The sequence below is a fragment of the Rana temporaria genome, chromosome 4, assembly GCF_905171775.1.
Source record: "Rana temporaria chromosome 4, aRanTem1.1, whole genome shotgun sequence".
NCBI lineage: Eukaryota > Metazoa > Chordata > Amphibia > Anura > Ranidae > Rana > Rana temporaria.
This window is the reverse complement of record NC_053492.1, coordinates 121,778,737-121,804,262: the sequence shown is the minus strand read 5'-3', so window position 1 is coordinate 121,804,262 and position 25,526 is coordinate 121,778,737. Positions and strand designations below refer to the sequence as shown.

Sequence of the window (25,526 nt, the reverse complement as noted above, 5' to 3'; positions counted from 1 at the left end):
AACGGTGTATGGGTAAGAATATATAGATTAATACCAACCTTGCTGAACGAGAGGTTCCGCTCTGCCACATTCGGCCAGAATGGTTTGGAGCTGTAAAACAGCATCAGGCACAAGGACAAAGCTGATAATCCTTCATCATTGCTCTTATTAACATCCGCTCCATTGTCAAGCAGAAGGTTAATGACGTTATTATGACCATTTACCTGAAACAGAAATTGTTATTATAATATATCACCATATATTACTTGTCAGACATGAGTTATAGCCCCTCTGGGTGAACCAAAGGGACATTTATAATCTGAATCTTTATATATGATGATTCCATTGCTTCCAAGATAGACAGCAAGAAAAACCCATACAGTGATGGAATATTATGACAAAAGAAGATTGATCTTCAGATTTCCTTAAGGCGATAGAAATAAGGGTGCTGTGATTACCTAATCCTTTTAGAAGGTGCTACTTCTCTGCCTGTCAATCCCATCATATGCTTTCTCTACTCTGCAGACTATTTTCAATGGAGAGCAGATACCGTGATCTGCTATCTGCAGGATACCACAGTGCTCCACACACTGTACCAGCATATTATTATTATTATACAGGCTTTATATTTGCACAGCGCCTAACAAAATGAAGGCAGACATTACAGTTATATTACAATTTGGTACAATAGGAATCAGAGGGCCCTGCTCGCCAGAGCTTACAATCTAGTTAGGTAGATTCAGTAAGAGTTAGGCCGACTTATCAGTAGATAAGTCGACCTAACTCAGAATCTACGCCGACGGCCGACCTATGTTTAAGCGTATGCTCAAACAGAGATACACTTAAACATATCTAAGATACGACGGCTTGCGCCGTCCTATCTTAGATTGCAATATTTCGGATGGCCGCTAGGTGGCGCTTCCATTGCGGTCGGCGTAGAATATGTAAATGAGTTGATACGGCGATTCACGACCGCACGTCCGGCCACCGCAGTAGTAGTTTTACGCCGTTTCCGTAAGGCATTAGCAGGCCTAAAGTTATTCCATCTATTAGGTGGAATAACAATGTTAAAGTATGGCCGCCGTTCTCGCCGCGAGATTCAAATTTTTTACGTCGTTTGCGTAAGTCGTCCGCGAATCGGGATTTACGTCGTTTACGTCCACGTCAAAATCAATAGGCCCGTACGGCGTACTTAGCCGCAATGCACACTGGAAAATGTAGGCGCCCGGCGCATGCGCAGTAACAGAAAGACGTCAAAAACGTGAGGTCAAGCCTCATTGCCATAAAACACGCCCCCCTCCAACACATTTGAATTAGGCGCCCTTACGCCCGCCCGCTTTAGGCTACGCGGCCGTATATTAGCAGGCAAGCATATTGAGAATCATTACTAGCCTAGCTAATTTACGGCGGTGTAGCCTAAACACGCTAAGCTACGCCGCCGTAACTTTAATCCAATGTACCTGAATCTACCTATAGGAGATTACATTTCATTCATAAGCCTCGTACACACGATCGGACTTCCATCAGACAAATCCTTGGATTTTTGTCCAAAGGGCGTTGGCCGTGAACTTGTTGTGCATACAGACGGCAGAACTTTTTCAGCCAACATACACAAAACTACATTGTTTTACAGCTCTTTAGCGCCAACCTTTGGGCAACTTCTGCTAATGTTGTCTGATGGTTAGCATTGGTTCTGAGCATGCGTGTTTGTACTTTGGATTTTAGTCCGACAGATTTGTGTACACACCATCGGATAATCCGACGAAACACATTTGTTGTCGGACAATTTGAGAGCATGGCCATCCAACATTTGTTGTCGGAAATTCCGAAAACAATTGTCCGAAGGAGCATACAGACGGTTGGATTATCCGACAAAACACGTCCAACACAATTTTTGTTGGAATATCCGATCGTGTGTACGGGCCTATAGGGTGCAGAACCTGCGGTGTCTTTTAAGCCCCATACACACTATTAGATTTTTTGGCTTCAGATTTACCAAAACCATGCAAGGGCCTGCCTGATTGCATACAAATTGAAACTCTTAAAGGGGTTGTAAAGGTTTGTTTTCTATTTTCTAAATAGGTTCCTTTAACCACTTAACACCCGGACCATATTGCTGCCCAAAGACCAGAGCACTTTTTGCGATTCAGGACGGCGTCGCTTTAACTGACAATTGCGTGGTCGTGCGACGTGGCTCCCAAACAAAATTAGCGTCCTTTTTTTCCCACAAATAGAGCTTTCTTTTGTTGGTATTTGATCACCTCTGCGGTTTTTATTTTTTGCGCTATAAACAAAAATAGAGCGACAATTTTGAAAAAAAATTATATTTTTTACTATTTGCTATAATAAATATCCCCCAAAAATATATTAAAAAACATTTTTTTTCCTCAGTGTAGGCCGATACGTATTCTTCTACATATTTTTCGTAAAAAAAAAAATCGCAATAAGCGTTTATTGATTGGTTTGTACAAAAGTTATAGCGTTTACAAAATAGGGGGTATTTTTATGGCATTTTTATTAATATATTTTTTGTACTAGTAATGGCGGCGATCAGCGATTTTTTTTTTTCGGTACTGCGACATTATGGCGGACACTTCGGACAATTTTGACACATTTTTGGGACCATTGGCATTTTTATAGCGATCAGTGCTATACAAATGCATTGGATTACTATAAAAATGCCACTGGCAGTGAAGGGGTTAACACTAGGGGGCGGGGAAGGGGTTAAGTATGTCCCTGGGTGTGTTCTTACTGTGGGGGGGGGTGGCCTCACTAGGGGAAACACTGATCCTCTGTTCATACATTGTATGAACAGAGCATCAGCATTTCCCCCCCTGACAGGTCCGGGAGCTGTACCGGTCCCCGCTCTGTAACGAGCAATCGCGGGTGCCCGGCGGCGATCGCGCCCGCCGGGCACTCGCACGGAAGTCACGGACGAACGCGCGGCGCGCACGCGCCCCTAGTGGCCGCAAAGAGAGCCGACGTAGTATGATGGGCTCTCGCCCAGGAGAGCCGACCTGCCGCCGTAGAATGACGGCGGCTGGTCGGCAAGTAGTTAAGCTAGTGCATTGTTGGTTCACTTACCTTTTCCTTCGATTTCCCTTCTAAATGTTTTTTTTCTTTGTTTTCTTTCTCCTCAGTAAGCTTGCCCCCATCATCCAAGCTGTTCTGGCTGGGGGTTAGTCAGCCAGAACAGCTTACTGAGGAGGAACAAGAAGTGAGAAATTCAGACAAAGAAAACGAAAAAAAAAAAACATTTAGAAGGGAAATCGAAGGAAGAGGTACACAGTACACAAATCCGTCACACAAAAGTCAAAAGTACAAACACGCATGACCGGAATCAATGCTCAACAAACACGAAATTAGCAGAAGGGGCCTAAAGGGTGGCGCTCAAGAGCTGAAATTCCTCAAAGTACATTTGTGTATGTGGCATGACAATTGTGAACCCTTAGTACGCAAGACAAGATCCAGGCACATGCCCTTTTGACCAAAATCAGACGCTCAGTTGGCCAACAATCGTACCGTGTGTACGATGCTTAAGTGTGTGGAAAGGTCAAATCTCTGCCTTATAAATCGATCTCTTAGCAAAGCTGGCCATACACGTCTCAAATTTGGCCATTTCCCCCTGAATCGGGCAACTTTCAAGTCCTGGACTGCCACCACTCAGCTTGGCAACCTTGAAAAAGCGGATTGTCGATGAAACAGGAATTCAAACAGGTGAGATTCATGTTGTTGGATGGAGAAATCTATTGGATTTCTTTCATTCATCCAGCAGAATGAACAAAAAAAAAAACTATATATTTGGTTAGCAGAATGCATGTCACATACACATATACAACCAGTAGGCTACTTTCACACTGGGGCGTCGTGGGCATTGGCTGTAAAGTGCCACTATTTTTAGCAGTGCTTTACAATTTTTTTATGTGGCCCTTTTCGGGCTTTCACGGCTCTTTCATGGCGCTTTGCAGGCTCTATTTTTTGCGTTTACTAGATTTTGGAAAATCGAAGGATGAGGTAAGTGAAGGAGGACTGCCCTAGGGTAAAGGAAGCTATTTCCGAAAAAAAAAAATTGTACCTTTAAAACCCATTTAACTTCTGTTCAACCACAGTGGCGACACATGGATCAAAATTCTGCCGGTTACTGCGGAACCGGCTGAATTTTGATCCAAGTATGGTCAGCTTAGTAAGTGAAAATAATTAATGTTTATGATTAAGTACTCAAGTATGAAACACGTCAAGGCTCTAGATTAAACTTGTTTAGGTAGATTCAGGTAGAGTGGATTAAACTTGCGGCGGCGTAGCTTAGCGTGTTTAGGCTACGCCGCCGTAAGTTAGCTAGGCGAGTACTTGATTCTCAAAGTACTTGCCTGCTAAGTTACGGCGGCATAGCCTAAAGCGTAAGGGCGCCTAATTCAAGTGTGTCTGAGGGGGCGTGTTTTATGTTAATGGGGCTTGACCTTACGTTTTTGACCTTACGTTTTTGACGTTTTTTTTAAACTGCGCATGCGCCGGGCGCCTACATTTCCCAGTGTGCATTGCGGCTAAGTACGCCGCACGGGCCTATTGATTTTGACGTGGACGTAAACAACGTAAATCCCTATTCACGGACGACTTACGCAAACGACGTAAAAATTTCCAATTTCGAATCGGGAACGGCGGCCATACTTTAACATTACTATTCCATCTATTAGATGGAATAACTTTAGGCCTGATAATGCCTTACGGAAACGGCGTAAATGTACTGCGGCGGCCAGGCGTAAATCGGCGTATCTACTAATTTACATATTCTACGCCGACCGCAATGGAAGCGCCACCTAGCGGCCAGCCTCAATCTTGCAACCTAAGATAGGATGGCGCAAGCCGTCGTATCTTAGATATGTTTAAGCGTATCTCTGTTTGAGAATATACTTAAACATAAGTCGGCGTAGATTCTGAGTTAGGTCGGCTTATCTACTGATAAGCCGGCCTAACTCTTTGTGAACCTACCTACATGTGCCTTACATTTCTCAAAACTCTTTGATGGATGCAAGCAATTTTAGGACCTTTCTTCATTTAAATTCCAAAGTAGCAATCCCTGAAAAGTATTTTTAAATGTTGGCAGCTAATAGATGAAGGATCACAGATTACTGTTGGCAGATCTACACAATGCTTTCTGTTTTCTTCCCGCTGGGATAATATGCCATGGCTCTGTCACACAATCGTGTCTCATCAACAGAGAAGACAGAATCACTGAACCCCTAAGACATTTTCCCAGAGGAGTCACTCTGGGTGATGTCAGCAGAAGGGTTCTGGATTTTTGATGGACAGATCTATAAGTGAAATCACTCATACAGTTGGAGGATTTGAGCTATGTTATCATTTTAAAATATATTCAGGTATTTGGCCAGTACTGGAAAATAACATGCACATCCTGCAGGATGACATACCGGCAAACACGTTCATCATACAGCATACAGTCGGGTTCAAACTGTCATTTTTCTTATGCAGGTGAGAAAATATGTCTCACTGGCTGCTAAGGGGGAACAATCATTTTATGTTATAGAATAACTCAATGTACAAGAAAAATTACAATCTAAAGTATGATTGGTTTCTAGGTTTATGACTGCTTTCCTTTGTTTTTCTCCAGCCTACATGTAGCGCCTGTGTACTTTCAGTACAGGTGCTATTCTAAAATTAGAGGGGGATGAGAGAGTTAGTTACCTCTCATCCAAGTGATTTGTGTAAATTGGGCCTCTGTTTCAGCTGGGCTGTGCCGTCGGTTCATTCTGTGTTCCTGAGGTGCTTTTCCACCCCGGGGCAGGAGGTGGCGGCAGTGGAGTTCAGGCTGGAGTGCCTCTTGCCAGCAGCCAATCGGGAGGGGTTTTCCCTCGCGGGGCATGCTGGGGGAGGGTACTTCTGGAGCGGATGCCATTAGGTGGGGGTCTTGTTCCTGTCCGGGTGTGGCGCCCACCTTCAGGGTGACCACACATCACGGGCCCCGGGGATATGGCCTACCAGGCCGGGGCGCACATGCTACGTGGTGTTCTTGGTTCCGGGACCATGTTGGCCCGGGGCAACTGAAGCTATTGCTGGGCCCCAGTGATTGACTGGGTCCCCAAGTTATGAGGGAAGATCCCAAGCGAGATAGCTGTTCGGTGAGGAGTCAGCCTGAGGAGAGCCAAGAGAGGCAGGCAATCCAACAGGGCCTCGACAATTCATCGGGGATCAAGGTGACCGGACACTGGGAGGTTGGATGTCAGCAACCTGTCAGTAGGTGACCTAAAATAAGAAAACTACCTGAGGGTGATTCGGGCATTAATATTTCTGAGCAAGATTTACTTCACTATCTACATTCCAGAGAGAGGGGGCCTGTGGCAGAGGTTCCTCTCTGATTCTCATTTCCACCAAGTCTGTGGCAGAGGCTTGTCTCTTTTCAAGGTTCCGAGTGATACCCTGGCTGCCAGGTCGGTGGGAGAGGCCTGTCCAGGTACACTATGCCCACTCTGGCTGGAGTGGCAATGAAATTAAGGTATCGTTGGAAGCAGGATTGTTTCCGTTGCTGATAGGCCTGAATCTGCAATTCTCCTCCTCACCCATCTTGCATCTATCTACCTCAAGTTTATTGTTTGCCGTGTTGGGCAAGAATAAAAGCACAAGAAATACACCTGCTGTATGGACATTCCATCATTGCTGCTCTCATCTATCTACCCCTAGACGCTCATAGAGGTAACACGCTATTCCCAAAATCTAACCAGAGGCTCCTCCGGGGGTAGCGCTACATACATATGAAAGGTATTGGTCTAGATTTATACAACAGCATCTAAAGCAGCTTATAGATGACTCGATTGTCTTTGGTGGAAGGAATCGTTCGATTCCAGAAATGCCTCCAGCAGCACTATTGTGTTCTGCCGGTAGGGAGACTTGGGGAGCCTTCCCAGATGGCAGAACACAGTTATTACTGTTAGTGGCTAAAGCCGCCGGCAGTAATTGAATGTACAAAATCTGACAGGCTAGTTGTACCCAAGATGATGAATGGATCGACTTGGTTAAATCAACCTGCCCATATATGGATCAAAATACGGTTCAGCAGGGAATTTATATCCATGTATGGCTGGCTTAAAGAAAAGTGTGACAAATGAATTAATCAACTAATCAGATTAGCATGATAATGTATGTAAACAAAAGAATATGTAATACATTGCATCTTATCAGTTCATGGCAATACACTGTTAGTTTAAAAGTATCCTCCATCTGCACAAATGAGGCATCAAACATTTCTGTTGAGTGGGATGGCCACACACTGATAATAATTCAGCCAGTCCATACTGAACTGAATTTCGATCAGTGTATGTCCATCTTTAGACTTGCAAGGTGAATTATGCCGGCCATAGACGGTTTGAATGATGTATAGGCCAGCTGAATGTACCAAGTTGATTGATCAACCTGAGTACAACAAGCCTGCCGGATTTTACTTGCAAGTGTCGCTAGCGGCTGGTATGGCTAGCAACAATCACCCTCTAATCCTAGTGGGGACAGGTCCCCCTCCCACCCATCTCTGCCGTATTGACACTGTCTGTGTTGATGGGGGAATTAAGCAAATTTGTTTCCTGCCATCCATGGTTGCAGGAAAAAAATTTGCACTGTGTGTGGCCTGCCTTAGTCTTTATTCTTATCTGGTGATTCTGACAGTAACACACTCCTTGCCCTGAGACTAGGGTGATGACGGTCACCCACTGTACTATATCTATGAATGACAAAGTGTGTTGGGACTATAGTGCCATAATATAGCGGGGAGATGGGGCATTCTGCAGACCTAACACAATTTTTAATAACGTTGACCGAGATAAGATAAGATTGTAGCATGAACATGGTATAGTACTGTTTTTTGGAAGGTTCAACAGATATTTTTTCACACTCATCGAACAGATATAACCAAGCGCTTTCAATGGTATATTTAACAGACAAAAAAATATACTGTACTGGAAAAATAAATTGTTAAAATCCATATGGTGCTATGAGCAACACAGGCATTTTAGTATACACAGATCTGCATTACTGCTGTATGTGAATTTTTTTTTTTTTAATATTCCTTTTTCTCTTACTAAGAATTAATCATGAAATTTGGAGTCAATGAGAAAAAGAACACATCCCTTTTCTGTAAGGATGATATGCAATCAGGGATCATAAGTGAATGCAGTCCATTACATACCGCTGCAGCCTGCAGAGCTGTCAGCCCACACTTGTCAGACACGTCCACATGGGCCAGATCATGTCTCAGGATTGTGGAAATGGCATCATAATCTCCCAGTCCAGCCGCCACTATCAGCTGCTCTGCCACCCGCTCACGGGGACCTATCGGGCCAAACATATATCTGTCTCCGTTCATAATAGAAATAATTCCCCATTTCAAGTGCTCTGGGCTGTGTCTGTAAAAAAAAAAAAAAAAGAAGACCAATGAAAAGTGATAATTCTCAAGACTGGGTCATAGTATTTAAAGAAATGTCTATTATCACCAACTTTACTCCACCGTTTAATAAAAAAAAAAAAAGATATACATCTTATATATTAAGAAACACATTAATGATCCATATGAATAAATAACAATACAAATATTTTTGTGAGACCTTTATGCAACTTATGTGATTTAAAAGGGGTCATTTCACCAAAACTGTAGATGCTGGAGAGCTATACCACCAGACAATTTATTTTGGGATACTACTGGAAAACTCTAATGGCACGTACACACGACCGTTTTTCATGACGAGAAAAATTCCATTTTTTAAATTGGTCGTGATCGAGAGCATTTTTCTGGAAAAGAAAAATGCCCGAAAAAAAATGTAGAACTTGCTCTATTTTTTCACGTTGTTCGTTTTCACATCGTGAAAAATGGTCGTGTGTACGCTTTAACGAGGGGGAAAAAAACGGCATGCTCAGAAGCAAGTTATGAGATGGGGAAATTAGCAAAAGCAGCCAAAGGGTGGCGCCATTCAAATGGAACTTCCCTTTATAGTGCTGTCATACGTGTTGTACGTCACCGCGCTTTGCTCAAGCATTTTTTTTCACGAACGTGTGTATGCAAGGCAGGCTGATAGGAATCACGACAAATCACGTTGAGAAAAACTTTGGTTTTTTTCATGACATAAATAACATGCGTGTGTACGCGGCATCAGATTGAGTTCCTGAGTCTGCACCATTATAAGGGGCTCCAACTCTTCCTATTGATTTTTTTTTAATCTATTCATAATATGGACAATGTGAAAGAAAATGCTGGAATGTTGAAAAGTGGGAGGGAACCCCAAAAACTTTGACAAAAACAGAGCCAGGAATTATGACAATTATGCTGCAACAGCATCTAAGATATATAAGATGCCAGGGGTTGAGGCAGGTTAATAGTCAATGTTTCCGAGTGTTTCCACTTTAAGCAGTAAATGCACTGTTATCTACATTATTGTTCTGTTTCTTGAAATCAAATTCTATAATCGCTTGTACTTACAGACTTGAGTTGTTCTTGCTGTGCTTATATTTTGCCTTCCCTAATTAATTTATTAAATCAATTCTTTCCACTTTCTTTCCTCAAATAAGAAGATTAGACACTTCTGATGCCTCGTACACACGACAGGTTTTCCGGCAGGAAAACTGCCATGAGAGCTTTTGGCCGGGAATCCCAGCCGTGTCTATGCTCCATCAAAAAAAAAGAGAACATGTTTTCTTTTTTCCCGCCGAAATTCCTGGCGGACTTTTTCCCGTCTGGAAAACCAGTCATGTGTATGCTTTTCCCGAGGGGAAAAAAACGTGCATGCTCAGAATCAAGTATAAGACCGGAGTGCTCGTTCTGGTAAAACTAGCATTCATGATGGAGATAGCACATTCGTCACGCTGTAAAGCGCAAATCGTCTCTCACCAAACATTTACTAACACGAGGATCAGCAAAAGCAGTCCAAAGGGTGGCACAGTTTGAATGGAACTTTCCCTTTATAGTCCTGTCGTACATGGTGTATGTCACCGTGCTTTGGACAGGCGGTTTATGGCCTGAACGTCTGTATGCAAGGCAGGCTTGAGAGGAATCCCTTCGGGAAAAACCTTGTTTTTTTCCCTGCAGAGAAAAACGGTTGTGTATACAGGGCATTAGACAAGGGCTCCGCAGTCCAGCATACATGCAGGCAGGAGGTCCATGCTGGAGATGACACAGGAAACCTTCAGCAACCCATCACAATTGTAGGTTAAAGCTACAACCATGCGCTTCAAATATTCTATGACCAAAGAATCAACTGTAACAGTAGCAAAATCTCTTTTAAGGGATTTCGACCAGTCATGGAAAACAGACTTGTAGAGGGGCGTCTGGCCAATTATTGGTTAGGTCCTTAAAGAATGGTGCACCCTCAATCGTTATGGTGCTGGCTTTGTAAAGGTGGGACACTCGATCCACAGTGCAGGCAGAACACTTTTTTACAAGTCCTCTTCAAATAGATACAAGGCCAATAAGCACTTTGGGGGAACAATCATCTTGTCAAGGTGTATCCAATCTCTGTAGAGGAAGACTTTGAACAGTGGGTGCACCAAACATGTCTTGTGGTCTTAGGAGTTCTATAGGACCCAAGACTGGGAACAGCGCTAGTAGAAGCAGTAGGCTAAGCCTCTATTTTCAGAATGGTGCACACCACACCAATAAGAACCAAAGCAGTCGCTTTCAATTTGGGAGTAATGATAAAGGACTGCAATTCCTTGAAGACAAGTTTATATAAAGAGTATAGCGACTCAAAGTCAAACGGAATCTCAGAGACTGATGGCTCAGAGACTACCAAGAAAGTGGGTGGATACAGAATCTGGGGGAAAAGGTGCAGGAATGCGTTTGTGACCTGTGCGGTCAGAGTCAGAAAAAAAACTGCGTGATTTGGCCATAACGTCTTACTTGAAGGTAGTATAAACCTCAGCCAAGAGGGCAGAGGAACCAGCCACACTGGGCAGGACAATGGGAGAATCTGAAGGACAGAATAGACTCTAGCAAGAGAGGGCAACATGATTCCAGGCTACAGACATTAGACACATTTGAGATGAGGCCACTCATCACAGTGGGACTGTCACCCCCGTGTCTAGAATCAGACTGTGCAGCGGGAGGGCAATATAAGCCACAGAGAACATGGAAAGGGCTCAGGGGCTCACAAAATGCAGACCGTTTTGACAGGTCAAGTAGCATTTTAGGTTGGAGGCAGGTTGGTCACATTACATCTCCTAGGTGAAATAGGCATTTGATACTCATCTTATTTGTATTCAAAACAGTAATTTCATGCTGGACAACAGTAATAAATAAGTTACCAAAATGTAACCTGTAGGCATTCCAAGATATTAATACATATATAAAACTGTACCCGATGGAGTGACACCTACATGTTCATAAACCGTGTCATAAGCCACTCCACAGACCTCTCGATTTGCTAGTTCATTTCTGTCAACACCTTCCTCAGGGACCAAAAAAGAGACAGCATAAGTAGACTTGAGCTCTCCTTTTACCATCAGACAACATCAGCCAAGATTTATTTGATGAGAGCCACACTGATCCATCTTGCTCATTGACTGGACTTTCCTGAACTCAGAGAACCGGGACTTTTGCCGCGTACACACGATCGGAATTTCCGACAAGAAAAGTTCAATGTGAGCTTTTGGTCGGAAAGTCCGACCGTGTGTAGGCTCCATCAGGCTTTTTCTGTCGAAAAAATTGAGAGCTGGTTCTCAAATTTTCCGATGGGAAAAGTTCTTGTTGGAAATTCCGATCGTCTGTATGCAATTCCAAAAACGCAAAAAAACGCATGCTTGGAATAAATTTGACGCATGCTCGTAAACATTGAACTTCATTTTTCTCATCTCGTTGTAGTGTTGTACGTCACCGCGTACAATTTTGTGTGACCGTGTGTATGCAACTCACGTTTGAGCCAAAATTCCGTCGGAAAAAAATCTACGGCTTTCTTGTCGGAATTTCCGACCGTTTGTACGTGGCATTAGTCAAGTATTTTCACTCTTAAACCCTTTTTATTTTCTGTTATATTATTGTCTCTTTTACTTTGTATTACCCTTTTACTGTAAATAATTTATTTGCACAATTTTTACCTTTTCTATTATAAAACAATATTTTGAAAAGCATTAATATTCTCTGTAATGCACTAATGCAGAGAATCCACGTCTCTCTGAAGAACACTACTAAAAAACACTGGAATGTTCCTGTCTGTGGTGACAGTGTGTACAGACATTTGGAGTACAACAGGTTAACTGTGTAGTTAAGTAAACCCAGTGACGATCGCTCTCAGTCAGCTACAACTTAGATTGTGGTCCCGTGAGCTGGAAAATCTTTGTGCAAGGTGAGGCTGAGGGTGTCCTTGTCACCTATCAGTGACAGCACGGTGTGAGTTTGACCAGACATTTGTCACAAGTTGATGAAGGTGGCTGGGTTCTGACACAGTGTTAGTCACACCTACTACTGTGAGCTGCAGTGTCTGGGAGGGGAGCATGCGAGGCATAAATAAAAGAGAAATTGTCTTATTTAGGGAAGTAAAGGAATAGTAACTGGTTTTGGTACTTTTTTAGACTGTCATACAAGAGCCCAGGGGCGGACTGACCATTCGGGCACCCGGGCACTGCCCGAGGGCCCCATGCCACTAGGGGGCCCCATCAGGATTGACAGCCTCAGTAAAACCAGGGACAGTATGTAAAAATCTGTGTTTTTAAAAAAAATCCCAAGATTATAGCTTCCCCGCCTCTCCAGTACCTTTTCAGTATGTGTATTTTGCGTGTATGTATACTGTGTGTATATTGTATGTGTATATTATGGGCTAGATTCAGTAAGGGCAGCGTATCTTTGTGCGGGCGTAGCGTATGTTATTTACGCTACGCCTCAGCAACTTAGACAGGCAAGTGCATTATTCACAAAGCACTTGCTCCGTAAGTTGCGGCGGCGTAGCGTAAATGGGCCGGCGTAACCCCGCCTAATTCAAATGTGAAAGGCGGGGGGCGTGTTTTATGTTAATGTATGATGACCTGACGTGATTGACGTTTTTTTACGAACGGCGCATGCGCCGTCCGTGTACATATCCCAGTGTGCATTGCTCCCAAGTACGCCGCAACGACGTATTGGTTACGACGTGAACGTAAATTACGTCCAGCCCTATTCTCGAACGACTTACGCAAACGATGTAAAAAATTCAAAAATCGAAGCGAGAACGACGTCCATACTTAACATTGCGTGCGCCTCATAGAAGCAGGAGCAACGTTACGCCGAAAAAGCCTTACGCAAACGACGTAAAAAAATACCGCCGGGCGCACGTACGTTTGTGAATCGGCGTATCTAGGTAATTTGCATATTCTACGACGGAAGCGCCACCTAGCGGCCAGCGTAAATATGCACCCTAAGATACGACGGCGTAAGAGACTTACGCCGCTCGTATTTTATCCTAATTTAAACGTATCTGGTTTCCAGAATACGCTTAAATTTACGACGGCGTAAATTCAGAGTTACGACGACGTATCGACTGATACGCCGGAGTAACTTACTGAATCTAGCCCTATGTGTCTGTGTGTGTGTGTATATGTGTATTCTGTGTGTATGTATACTGTGTGTGTGTATACTGGCCTGGATTCAAGAAGCAATTATGCCTGTGTAACCATAAGTTACACAGCGCAATTGCTTACTTGCCCCGGCGTAACGAATGCTTCTGATTCAGGAACCTCGTTACGCCGACTGCAGCCTAAGATATGCGCGGCATAAGGCTCTTATGCCCGCATATCTTAGGCTGCATTCTTGCGATGGCCGCTAGGTGGCGTTCCCGTTGTGCTCAGCGTATAGTATGCAAATTGCATACTAACGCCGATTCACAACGTTACACGAGCCCTGCGTACGCAATTTACATCGTTTCCGTACGGCGGTTTTCGCGTAAGGCTGCCCCTGCTATTAGCAGGGGCAGCCAATGTTACGTATACCTGTCGTTCCCGCGTCGCGAAATTTTAAATTGATGTACTTTGCGTAAGTGATTCGTGAATGGCGCTGGACGCCATTCACGTTCACTTTGAAGCAAATGACGTCCTTGCAACGTCATTTGGCGCAATGCACGTCGGGAAAGTTTCCCGACGGAGCATGCGCTCTACGATCGGCTCGGGAACGCGCCTAATTTAAATGATTCCCGCCCCCTACGGGATCATTTAAATTGCGTGCGCTTACGCCGGGCATTTTGCCGGCGCGCCCATGCAATTTACGGAGCTACTGCTCCGTGAATCAAGGGCAGCGCAGTAATTTTGCGGGGGCGCAGGGCAAAATCGTTGCCCTGCGCCTCCGTAAAAAAAGCGCAATTCTGCCTGAATCCAGCCCACTGTTTATGTATATTGTATGTGTATACTGTGTGGCCCCATTATCTATTGCCCGCGGGCCCCATAATCTCCTATTGCCCAGGGGGCCCCATGAGTTGTCAGTCCGCCCCTGCAAGAGCCTTTAGTTGTACTTTAAGCCCAGGTTCACACTGGGTACGATTTGGTACGATTTTAGATGCGATTTCACATGTCAAATCGCATCTCAAATCGTACCAAATCGTACCCAGTGTGAACCTGGGCTTAAGGACAGTTTTATTGTGCTGCGATCTGACACACGTGTAAAATACGGTAGTCTTTCTTTTGCATTTTCTACTAACCTGTGTTCATTAACATGCAGATAAATCTTCCTCATTCCACTGTTAGGCTGTACATTATCAAAGGTAACATGACTGCCAACCTCTTGCTGGTCCCTGTAAAAGTGCTGATTAAACTCTAGATGCTCAGAAGGGGTGATAGGGAGGTGGTCAGTGTCAGAGGAGTAGGAATAGATCTTCTTAGGAAGGGTGAATCTGTCCTCCAGTAGTAGGAATTTATATCGGAATAAAAAGGGATCCTCAGCCTTTCCCTTCTCTGTAACAGAATCGTGATCTTCGCTAACACATCTTGTATTTGTCTTCTGAGGCTGACTAAATTGTGGGTAAGAAAGGATGGAGATAGAGCCAGGTACCACAGTGCACAATCTGAACAACTGCTGTCCCTTCCAGATGCCAACATCCTGGCACCCATCACTGTAAGTTTCAAAGCCAGGCCCATAGCGCACATCCGACTTGTACAGCCCCTGAGGACAGGAAGAAATCAAGGGGTTACAGAGATGATTGTAATGCTGACATAGGAGGAACACACTTCATAGAAACATTGGGACAGTGAAAGGCAAAATCAACGTTTCTTTTACTGGTCATCTGTATGCTTCATCAGAGGGAATTGGTGTGTCAGCCTGGCACATTGTCTGTCTATCCCTGTCAAATAATATACACACGGCTGTGTGCAGGTCCACAGTGTAATGCCTACAGCAGGGCTCAAAATTTAAAGTCCTGAGCCACTAGCCAGTAAGAGTTACCCCCCACCAGTTACTCCACCCAACCTCTACCCTGCTCCGCCTCTAAACACGCACTTGTAAATTATCTCATGAAATTACACTGTTAAATGTTTTATACAGAATTTGGTTCCAAAAAGAAACCCATCAGTGCAGCCGTATTAGTGCCCATCAGTTCAGTCTCATCCGTGCCCATCAGTGCAGCCTCATCAGGGGCCACCAGTGCAGTTTATCAGTGCCCATCAGTGCAGCATATCAGTTCTGCCTTATCAGTGCAGCCCCATCAGTGCAGCTTAAGAGAGCCGCCTCATCAGTGGCTATCAGTGCAGCCTAATTAGTGCCCATAAATGCAGCCTATCATTGCCCATCATTGCAGACTATCATTGCCCATCAGTGCAGCATACCATTGCCCATCAGTGCAGCATACCATTGCTCATCAGTGCAGCATACCATTGCCCATCAGTACAGCATACTATTGCCCATCAGTGCAGCATATCATTGCCCATCAGTGCAGCCTATCATTGCTTGTCAGTGCAGTATATTATTGCCCATCAGTGCAGCGTATCATTGCCCATCAGCGCAGCGTATCATTGCCCATCAGTGCAGCGTATCATTGCCCATCAGTGCAGCGTATCATTGCCCATCAGTGCAGCGTATCATTGCCCATCAGTGCAGCGTATCATTGCCCATCAGTGCAGCGTATCATTGCCCATCAGTGCAGCGTATCATTGCCCATCAGTGCAGCGTATCATTGCCCATCAGTGCAGCGTATCATTGCCCATCAGTGCAGCGTATCATTGCCCATCAGTGCAGCATATCATTGCCCATCAGTGCAGCATATCATTGCCCATCAGTGCAGCATATCATTGCCCATAAGTGCAGGGTATCATTGCCCATCAGTGCAGGGTATCATTGCCCACCTGTGCAGCCTATCATTTCCCATAAGTGCAGCATATCATTGCCCATCCATGCAGCTTATCAGTGCCCATAATTTCAGCATATCTTTGCCCATCAATGCAGTATATTATTGCCCATCAATGCAGCCTACCTTTGCCCATCAGTGCAGCAGGGAGGAATCCGGAGGATCTGGCGGCCGGAAGGTGCAGAGCGTGGATCTCCCACTGAGACACATCTTGTAAATGATTAGCCGCACTGTCAAACGAAGACCCGCCTCCTGACAGCACGGCTATTTATATACAAGATGTGTCTCAGTGGGAGATTCCCACATTGTGCGATCTGGCCGCCAGATTCTCCTGGCTGATTGCATCTGGAAGAAGCTGTGCAGCCCTTTTTTTACAGGACATTAGAGCGGTCTGGGGGGCAGGGAGTCCCCCCTCTGGGCCACTCTGATGGCCGCACCACTTCTGCCAGGAAACTGTCAGCCCAGTCCACCCCTGCTCCTCACTCACCCTCTGCTAAAGTCCACTCGCCAAATGCCAGCTGGCGAGTGGAAATTTTGAGGGCTGGCCTACAGTATTCTAAAGAAAAAATGACACCTTTACCTGGTAACTTTTGCCATCAGGAAATATCATGGTCCCATAGCCTTCCTTCCGGCTGAGGTAAAAGAAGCCAGTGAATTTACAGCCATCAGGCCAGTAGTAAGTCCCCTTGCCATGGTGATGATCCTTGTAAAATTCACCAATATAACTCTGAAATAAAGAAAATACATACGTTATGTGATTTTATTTTTTTGTGTAGTAGACAAGCAGCAAGCGACAACTCATGCTTCATTACTCTGTTCTAAATGTTGGAAATCTAGCTTTCCATCGTCTGTAATGGTTACTCAAACTGAAATAACCCAACAGAATCATTACATGTCAGATCCACCCAAAGCTCATATTTCAGTTCTGCGCAAGTGGCCTAAAACACAGCTGACTTTTATTATTTCATTGAGACTTCGGGAACAAGATTCACTAATTGTGATAAGCGTGAGGAAGGCTAGATTCCTTTGTAACTAAAATATGGAACAGAAACTGCAAAAGGAAAATATCAATTGTAAGAAAGGATGTGTGCACGTAAAAGAGGAATTGCAGCAGGTAACCCTGCAGTGGATGAAATACAAAGGCTGCCATTGCTGACCTCCTAAGAATACTTGTCTCTCCTGGCTTTAGTACTACCCAAGTAACTTACCTGGGACAATCAACCTACAAAAATAGATTACAAAGTCAGAGTAACACTAGAACTCCTGAATTTCCAAACTATGCCATAGAGCAGTGGTCTCCAAACTGTGGCCCGTGGGCCAAATGCGACCCTATGCTTGCCTTTATCTGGCCCTTGGGTCACTATTCCTCCCACTGATAAAAGGCACTATTTTTTCCACTGACACCATGGATGGGGTGCCATTTCTTCTAGTGGCACCAACAATGGGGCACTATTTGTTCCACTGACAGCAGCAAATTGGCATCATTCCTCCCACTGGCACCAACAGTAGGGCACAATTCCCCTCACTGACACTAATAATGGGGTGCTATTGCTCCCCCCCCTGATACTAATGATGGGGCGCCATTTTTCCTATTAACACTAATGATGGGGCGCCATTTTTCCTATTGACACTAATGATGGGGCCCATTTTTTCTATTGACACCAATGATGGGACACCATTTTTTCTACTAATAACATTGATGGGGCATGATTCCTCTTACTGACCACAGGCGCTATGCAATTGCTTTTCTCCCACTGACCACAAAGCTTGAGGCATTGTTTAGGCACTACAGCCTGGCCTTCCTAATGTCTGAAGGATAATAATCTGGTCCTTTTTTAGATGCTTTGGAGACCCCTACTATTGAACAGCCAGGATACATGAAACCAGAATGAAATTTAGGTTGATAGCAATCACAAAATGATTACCAGTCAGCTTTAAGTATAGTACACCTTTAATAACAATTAGGATGACCATACATGTTGCAGTCTGATTGTACAATCTCCATTAGTTCTAATAACTATTATGTAATTCAACGGTCTCTCTGAATGAATTGTTCGGGTAGGCACAATGCTGTATCCTGGCCTAGGCCAACATGGCCCAGGCCTAGGGCAGCACTTTGCAGGGGGGCAGCATGGAAAGAGTCCCCGCCGGCTTGCACTACACTGTTAGTGTCTTATGGGGCAGACTGGGCTAAGAGGCAAATTAGTTTAGCGCCCCCATAAAGCGGTCGCACTTCTGCCGGAATGCAGGCGGCTGGCATTCTGCAACTGTGTGTGGGGGGGGGGGGGGGGTGGTGCTGCTTCTAATTTTGACTGCCCCATCATCCTGGACCACAAACCTTCCTCACTGTGCTATATGTTTTCTGCTGCACCATTGGCATGTTTATATCTTCTTAGTCCTCTCCATAAAATTATCAGAAATTTGTGCTTAAAGTAGAACTATGGGCAACACTTTTTTTTCCATTTTGGATAGAGTAAGGGAGGGTTATAGTCTCTGTCAGTTTATTTTTTACCATCCCTTTCCCATTGCAGAGATTTCCCTTCACTTCTTGCCCCATAGCCAAACAGGAAGTGAGAGGAAATCTATGCAAATTAAGGGAATCCATTGCCCCCCAGGCCAGGGGTGTATTTAGGTTTTGTGCTGCCCTAGGCCTGACTTAACTTGTGCACCCCCTAATTTAAATATGACCCACCCCTTCCTGTCAAGGCCACACCCCTTGCGGTTTAAGACCCACCTTGAAATTTTCAAGTGGGGACACTAGTTCTGATGGCCTGGGGCGGGGGGGGGGGCAATGGATTACCTTAATTTGCATAGATTTTCTCTCACTTTCTGTTTGGCTATGGGACAGGAAGTTAAGGGAAATCTCTCCAATGGGACAGGGATGGTAAAGAATTTGAAGCGACACCCCCCCCCCCCACAGTTGCAAAATGCCAACCGCCCACATACTGGAAGCAGTGCGGCCGATTTATGGGGGCGCTAAACTAATTTGCCCAACAGTGTAGCGCAAGCTGGCGGGGACACTGTCCGTGCTGCCCTAGGCCTGGGCCTTGTTGGCCTAGGCCAGGATACAGCATTGCCCCAGGCCCTAAGAACTAGTGTCCCCACTCGAAAATTTCAGGGTAGGTCTCAAACAGAAAGGGGCATGGCCTTGACAGGAAGGGGTGGGTCATATTTAAATTAGGGGGTGCACGAGTTTAGTCAGGCCTAGGGCAGCAAAAAACCAAAATACACTACTGGGTAGGCACTCACATTACAGTTTTTGGTTAATCAAAAGGATTTGCATCAATAGATTGTAATATGTATGGACAGCTTCACACACAACATTTTCTGAGGACTCAGGATTTTCTATCATCCCAAATGTTTATATGACAGCAGTCACACACCTCTCCATTGGCCCATCTGAATTCCCCAACTCCGAGCTTCATGTTCATAGTAATATTTCCTCTGTAGATGGAGCCATCAGACCATTGCTGAAGTTCCATGTCTTCCATTGCATGCCATTGCAGTGCTATTTCTTCCTGGCCTGCCAGAGGATCCGGGCTTACTACGTCTTTTCCATCTAGAACTTGTGGTCTGTTCTTTGTTTCTGATCCCTCCCCATTTATCTCTTGGTGTAATTCATTTGGAAAACAGTGTCTGCATATGTTTTCTTGTTGTTCACTGTCCACATCTGATGCTTCAAATCCTTCCGATACTTCAAGTCCTTCATGTGGATTTGACTCATTTGTTGATACCAGAATGTTGGGATCAGACATGTTTCTTTCTTTTCACAGACCTGTGGGTGACACAATTTGGCCAAATCAAAAGGCTGGTGAGAAAGGAGGACATTTAAGTATTATGCCGCGTACACACGACCGTTATTCATGTCATGTCAAAACAACGTTTTTCTTAGTTTTTCTCAAAACAAAACAAAGTTTTTCTCGACGTGATTCCACTCAAGCCTGCCTTGCATACACGCGATCGTGAAAAAAAAATGCTCGAGCAAAGCGCGGTGACGCACAACACGTACCACGGCACTATAAAGGGAAGTTCCATTCGAATGGCGCCACCCTTGGGGCTGCTTTTGCTTATAACTTGCTTCTGAGCATGCACGTTTTTCCCCCCCTCTTTAAAGCGTACACACGACCGTTTTTCACGACGTGAAAAACGACAAGAAAAAATAGAGCCGGTTCTAAATTTTTAACGCCCATTTTTCTTGTCAAGAAAAATGCTCTGGAGCCTACATACAACCGTTTTTTCACGACCAATTAAAAAAATGTCATTTTTCATGAAAAACGGTCGTGTGTACGCGGCATTATAAATGAAATCCATCAAATTCAAACTGCTGACAGAGTATATAAGTAGATTGTTACTGTAATAACAGGAATTCAATTGTTCAACGTTCCATGGTGAATTGGCAGTATAATAATGGTTCTACATATGAGATAAAGGTAGAGCAACAAGCACATCATAACCATCCTGTCTGATATGTTTCCGCTGACCTCTGTTTTAAATTAAACCAATACCTTGCCCAATCAGGACAAAGTAGTAAGTTTGATGCATAACAGGCATGGTAAGGACTCCCACATTCCCCCCTTTTACCACATTCTATTAGGAGGATTGGCTACCTGCTGATCTTTCTTATCTTATGGATAAGACCTGTCTGAGTAAACATTGGAGATATTCTGCAGTCTCCAATCATGGCAAACACCCACAGGGGAGCACTGTCTAGCTCCATCTTTGTGGGCTGGCGTGTGAGAAAAAAAATAAGCAGAACAAGGATCCAATCAGACCATGTGCTGGCAGGAAGCATGATGATAGGAGGAGAGACTTTATCACTGTGCTACTTCTTCTTTCACCATCCAGTCACAGGCTGGGATGAGGCCAGGACGACAGGAAGTAGAATACTGCTGAAAATCGGATTGAGGACATCTTGCAGTAGAAAAATGTACTGTGGGGATAAATCTCTGGATTCAAGGTAAATATTGCAGCAAAAGTTGATTCTGATATTTTATGTATTAACCACTTAAGGACCCCTCACTGTATATATACGTCATTTTTTAAAAGATGGATATCTCGGTAACGCCAGCAGCTGCTGCCACAGCCGAGATATCTATCTTTTCAGTGAGCGGTCCTGTAAACGATAACGGTGGTCTCCGCGGCGGATTCGCCGCAAGATCACCGTTATCAGTGGCGGGAGAGGGGGCCCCCTCCCGCGCCCTCCGCCGCTTACCGGAGCCGTCGGCAGCAGTGGAGTCAATCGGATCCTGTCCCCTGCTTGGCTGGGATACGAGTGAGGGCAAGATGGCCCCCACCCGTCTCCATAGCCTAGCAGGGCGGAAGTGACGTCAAAACGTCACTTCCGCCCATGCTTCTTAAAAGGACATTTTCTTGTTGTAATTTTTTCAAATGACCCCAGATCTCATATTTAAGAGGACCTGTCATGCTTTTTTCTATTACAAGGGATGTTTACATTCCTTGTAATAGGAATAAAAGTGACCCATTTTTTATTTGTAAAAATTTATAAAATAAATAAAAATAAATAAGAAAACAAAAAAAAAAATCTTTTAAAGCGCCCCGTCCCAAAGAGTTCACGCGCAGAAGTGAACGCATATGTGAGTAGCGCCCGCATATGAAAACGGTGTTCAAACCACACAAGTGAGGTATCACCGCGATCGTTGGAGCGAGAGCAATAATTCTAGCCCTAGACTCCCTCTGTAACTCAAAAGATGCAACCTATAGAATTTTTTAAACGTCGCCTATGGAGATTTTTAAGGGTAAAAGTTTGACGCCATCCCACGAGCGGGCGCAATTTTGAAGCGTGACATGTTGGGTATCATTCTACTCGGCGTAACATTATCTTTCACAATATAAAAAGAAAATTGGGCTAACTTTACTGCTGTCTTATTTTTTAATTCAAAATACGGTGCGACAAATACGGTGTGACAAAAAGTATTGCAATGACCGCCATTTTATTCTCTAGGGCGTTAGAAAAAAATATATATAATGTTTGGGGGTTTTAAGTAATTTTCTAGCAAAAAAAAATGTTTTAATCTTGTAAACACCAAATCTGAAAAACAGGCAAGGTCCTTAAGTGGTTAACATGCTATTCTATTCATTTCATCCTTTTATTTTGGCTGGAGTTCTGCTTTAAATAGAAAACCCTCTACTGTACTTCTCTCTGATTTAGTTTCACTTTGTTGCAGCATAAAGAATCTGTTGCTTTGCCTTGCATAAGGAAAAAAAATCACAGATTCAATGTATTCATTTCACATTCCACTCAATGGTATATAGTTGTAGGTAGCAAAAAAAAAAAAAACTTACAGAGGTTCTAACTAGGGTTGTCCCGATACCACTTTTTTGAGACCGAGTACAAGTACCGATACTTTTTTTCAAGTACTCGCCGATACCGAATACCGATACTTTTTTTACTATTTTTTTTAGGTTTGTTTTTTTGTTTTTTTTGGGGGGGGGGGGGGAATTGTCAGTGTGTTTGTTTTTTTTACTTTTTTATTTACATTTTATTTTTATTTATTTTTTAATTTATTGCATTTTTTTTTTATCAGCCCTGTTGGGGTCTTTGGTGAGAGATCAGGGGTCTTAACAGACCTCTGAAATCTCCCCTTTAAGACAGAGAAAGGGACTAAGGACACAGATTCCCCAGTCCCTTTCTCTGCAGCCTCAGCTGAAATGAATGGAGGGAGACTCCTCTCCATTCATAAACTGAAGCATTGTAAACACAGGTTACGATGCTCAGTTATGTGAATGGACAGCGTCAGTGATCACTGACGCTGTCCATTCGGAAAAGGTAGGAGCCAGGCTTAGCTCTCCATCCTCACAAATTGAGGGGGGATAGCGGCACAGACGGGGGGGAGAGAAGAGCAGCATGGACAGGGGGGGGGGGTGAATAGCGGCACTGACAGGGGGAGAGAGGAGCACGGGGGGAGGAAAGACTGCACAGAGCACAGGGGGGGGGGGGGGAGACTGCACCGAGCACGGAGGGGGGGGGGAAAGACTGTACAGAGCACAGGGGGGGGAGAAAAGACTGTACGGAGCACAGGGGGGGAGGAAAGACTGCACGGAGCACGGGGGGAGGAAAGACTGCACGGAGGAGAAGACTTGCACCTCCCCTGCCTGCCCATGTATCGGGTGAGGCATCGGAGCATTTCCCCCGAGTACAAGTACTCTGGGAAATGCTCGGTATCGGTGCCGATACTAGTATCGGTATCGGGACATCCCTAGTTCTAACCATCCCTTACTCTATCCAAAAGGAAAAAACTGGCCATGGATTGCAAATAATGCAACAGCCAAATTGTTTGTGTCCAGAAACACCAGCGTGGACACTGGCTGAGTCCAAGGTCCGTCAGAGGCTCTATTAGCATTGAACTGCTCAGATGAGCGATCACATGCAAACAGTGGAGATGACAGCTATTGATTTGTACAGAGTTTGCTGCATTCATAGATAGATACACGCTGGACACAGCAACACCCTGTGCTATGGCCAAATACAAATTGGCTGATTAGTTACAGCCAGTTTGTATGTGGCCAAAACTTAGCAGAAACACCAGTCCAGGGTCCGTCAGAGGCTCTATTTGTATAAAAATGCTCAGATGAGCGATCACAAGCAAACAGTGGCAATGCCAGCTATTGATTTGTACAGAGTATAAATCAGAGGGCTGCCGCTGTTTGCATTGGGCAGTGTTTACAATCACCAGCAGGAATCCACTGATCTTTGCTGGCAACTGCCCCTGGCTGCTTCTATAGGGCCATGTGAATGGAACTTTACCCTTGCAATGAAGCTTCCCACCTTCGCCTACACCACAAGGGTTAAAAGAGAAGTGCAGGATTTCCAAATAATAGAGGTTCATTAACACCTGGTATGTAACCATTTATCAAAGCTTCAGCTGTCCCCCGTCGGCTCTATTCTGAGAAGTGAGCAATCAAAGACGATCGTTCTCAGATCTGCCCTGAGCACATAGCAGTGACTGTCAGTCTCCGCTTTGTGCGCTACCTCTCCAGCGCTCACTGGAGCTCCAGGCAAAAGAGGGGGCAGGAGTGGCTGTCTCAGCAGTAAGGATGAGCTCCGGCGTGTTCGCATAGAACATGTGCAGAGCCCGCCAGGAAGTCGGCACCTGCGCTGTGCTAATAACAGCCAGGCAGACATTTCCTGATCTCTGCAGCCAAGCATCGGACAATGTCTCCCTGGCTGTGATTAGCGCAGCGCGGGTGCCCACTTCCTGGCGGGCTCCGCACGCGTTCTATGCGAACACGCTGGAGCTCATCCTTACTCAGCAGCATGCTAAGAGGCTGAGCAAGCTTCCGGTCAGTCGTTTGGGTGGATCCCGACATTACTGTCCGGATCCCTGCAGAGACTGGACCAGCTCTGTGACATCAGCCGACAGCAGGTTTTAGCCTGCTGTCAGCTGAATCTGGATCACAGGAGCGCGGAACTAAGTACACTCCTGTAAACCAGCCAAAATAGTCTTTGTCCATACTTCTCTTTTAAGGTGCGAATACACACACACTCCCATTAGATGTGAGAACCCCAGTGGGGATTCCTGGGATTAGCTGCAGGAGGATACCTCATTGAAAGCAATGAGAGCCTGCCAATTCCTGCAGCTAATCACGGACACTCATATGTAATCTCTCATGCAATGATCACATGTGAGTGACGGGCCCTGAAGGCAGGCAGTCTGTGACCAGGGCCGATCACTCGTATTCGATCACTGCTTGAGAAATCTATGCAGTGATCGCATACAAGTGATCGGCCCTGCTCACAGACTGCCTGTCTGATTACATGTAACTCAGCAACCTCTCATTGCTTTCAATGGTGCTGACTCCCACAGCAAATAACAGGAACCCCCCAGAGTTCTCACATCTAATCAAAGTGTGGGTGTGTTCCCAAGTGTGATAAGCTTGGTTCTGTCTGGGGTACCTACCTTGTTCCCAACTCCCTCTGCAGTCAGTGTTCTCCTCTTCCCTCCAATGCTCTGGCAGGTAGGTGGGCGCTCAGCGTCCTGATGATGTCATAGTGTGACCCATGGATGGAGTGCTGAAGAGAAGCAGCTTTGAGGTAATGATCATAGGGAGCGGTGGAACCTGCAGGAGAAAGGGACAAGGTAAGTCAAAGCACTTTCTAATGGTACTGGAGACAAAGGCAAGCATTTAACCCTTGCAGGTGGGGGACCCACTTCAAGGGTAGTTTGAGATTTTCTGCAGAGTTCTGCTTTATAACTTTATAGTAGAGTTCCCCTGGAATTGATTATAAAATGTCAGCAGCAACGT

At 44.8% G+C, this 25,526-nt stretch overlaps 1 protein-coding gene across 1 annotated transcript in view; it reads right to left on the bottom strand.

The window, feature by feature from the left end:
• The window catches only part of ANKMY1 (ankyrin repeat and MYND domain containing 1), a 67,848-nt gene that overhangs the window by 42,048 nt on the left and 274 nt on the right, over positions 1 to 25,526 (bottom strand). The window contains exons 2-7 of the mRNA XM_040348992.1: positions 25,181 to 25,340; positions 19,646 to 20,037; positions 16,843 to 16,989; positions 14,625 to 15,085; positions 8,168 to 8,384; positions 39 to 203 (exon numbers count right to left, since the gene is read on the bottom strand). Coding sequence (XP_040204926.1) covers positions 39 to 203; positions 8,168 to 8,384; positions 14,625 to 15,085; positions 16,843 to 16,989; positions 19,646 to 20,017 — 1,362 coding nt within the window. The 5' untranslated portion in view covers positions 20,018 to 20,037; positions 25,181 to 25,340. The remainder of the gene's footprint in view (positions 1 to 38; positions 204 to 8,167; positions 8,385 to 14,624; positions 15,086 to 16,842; positions 16,990 to 19,645; positions 20,038 to 25,180; positions 25,341 to 25,526) is intronic.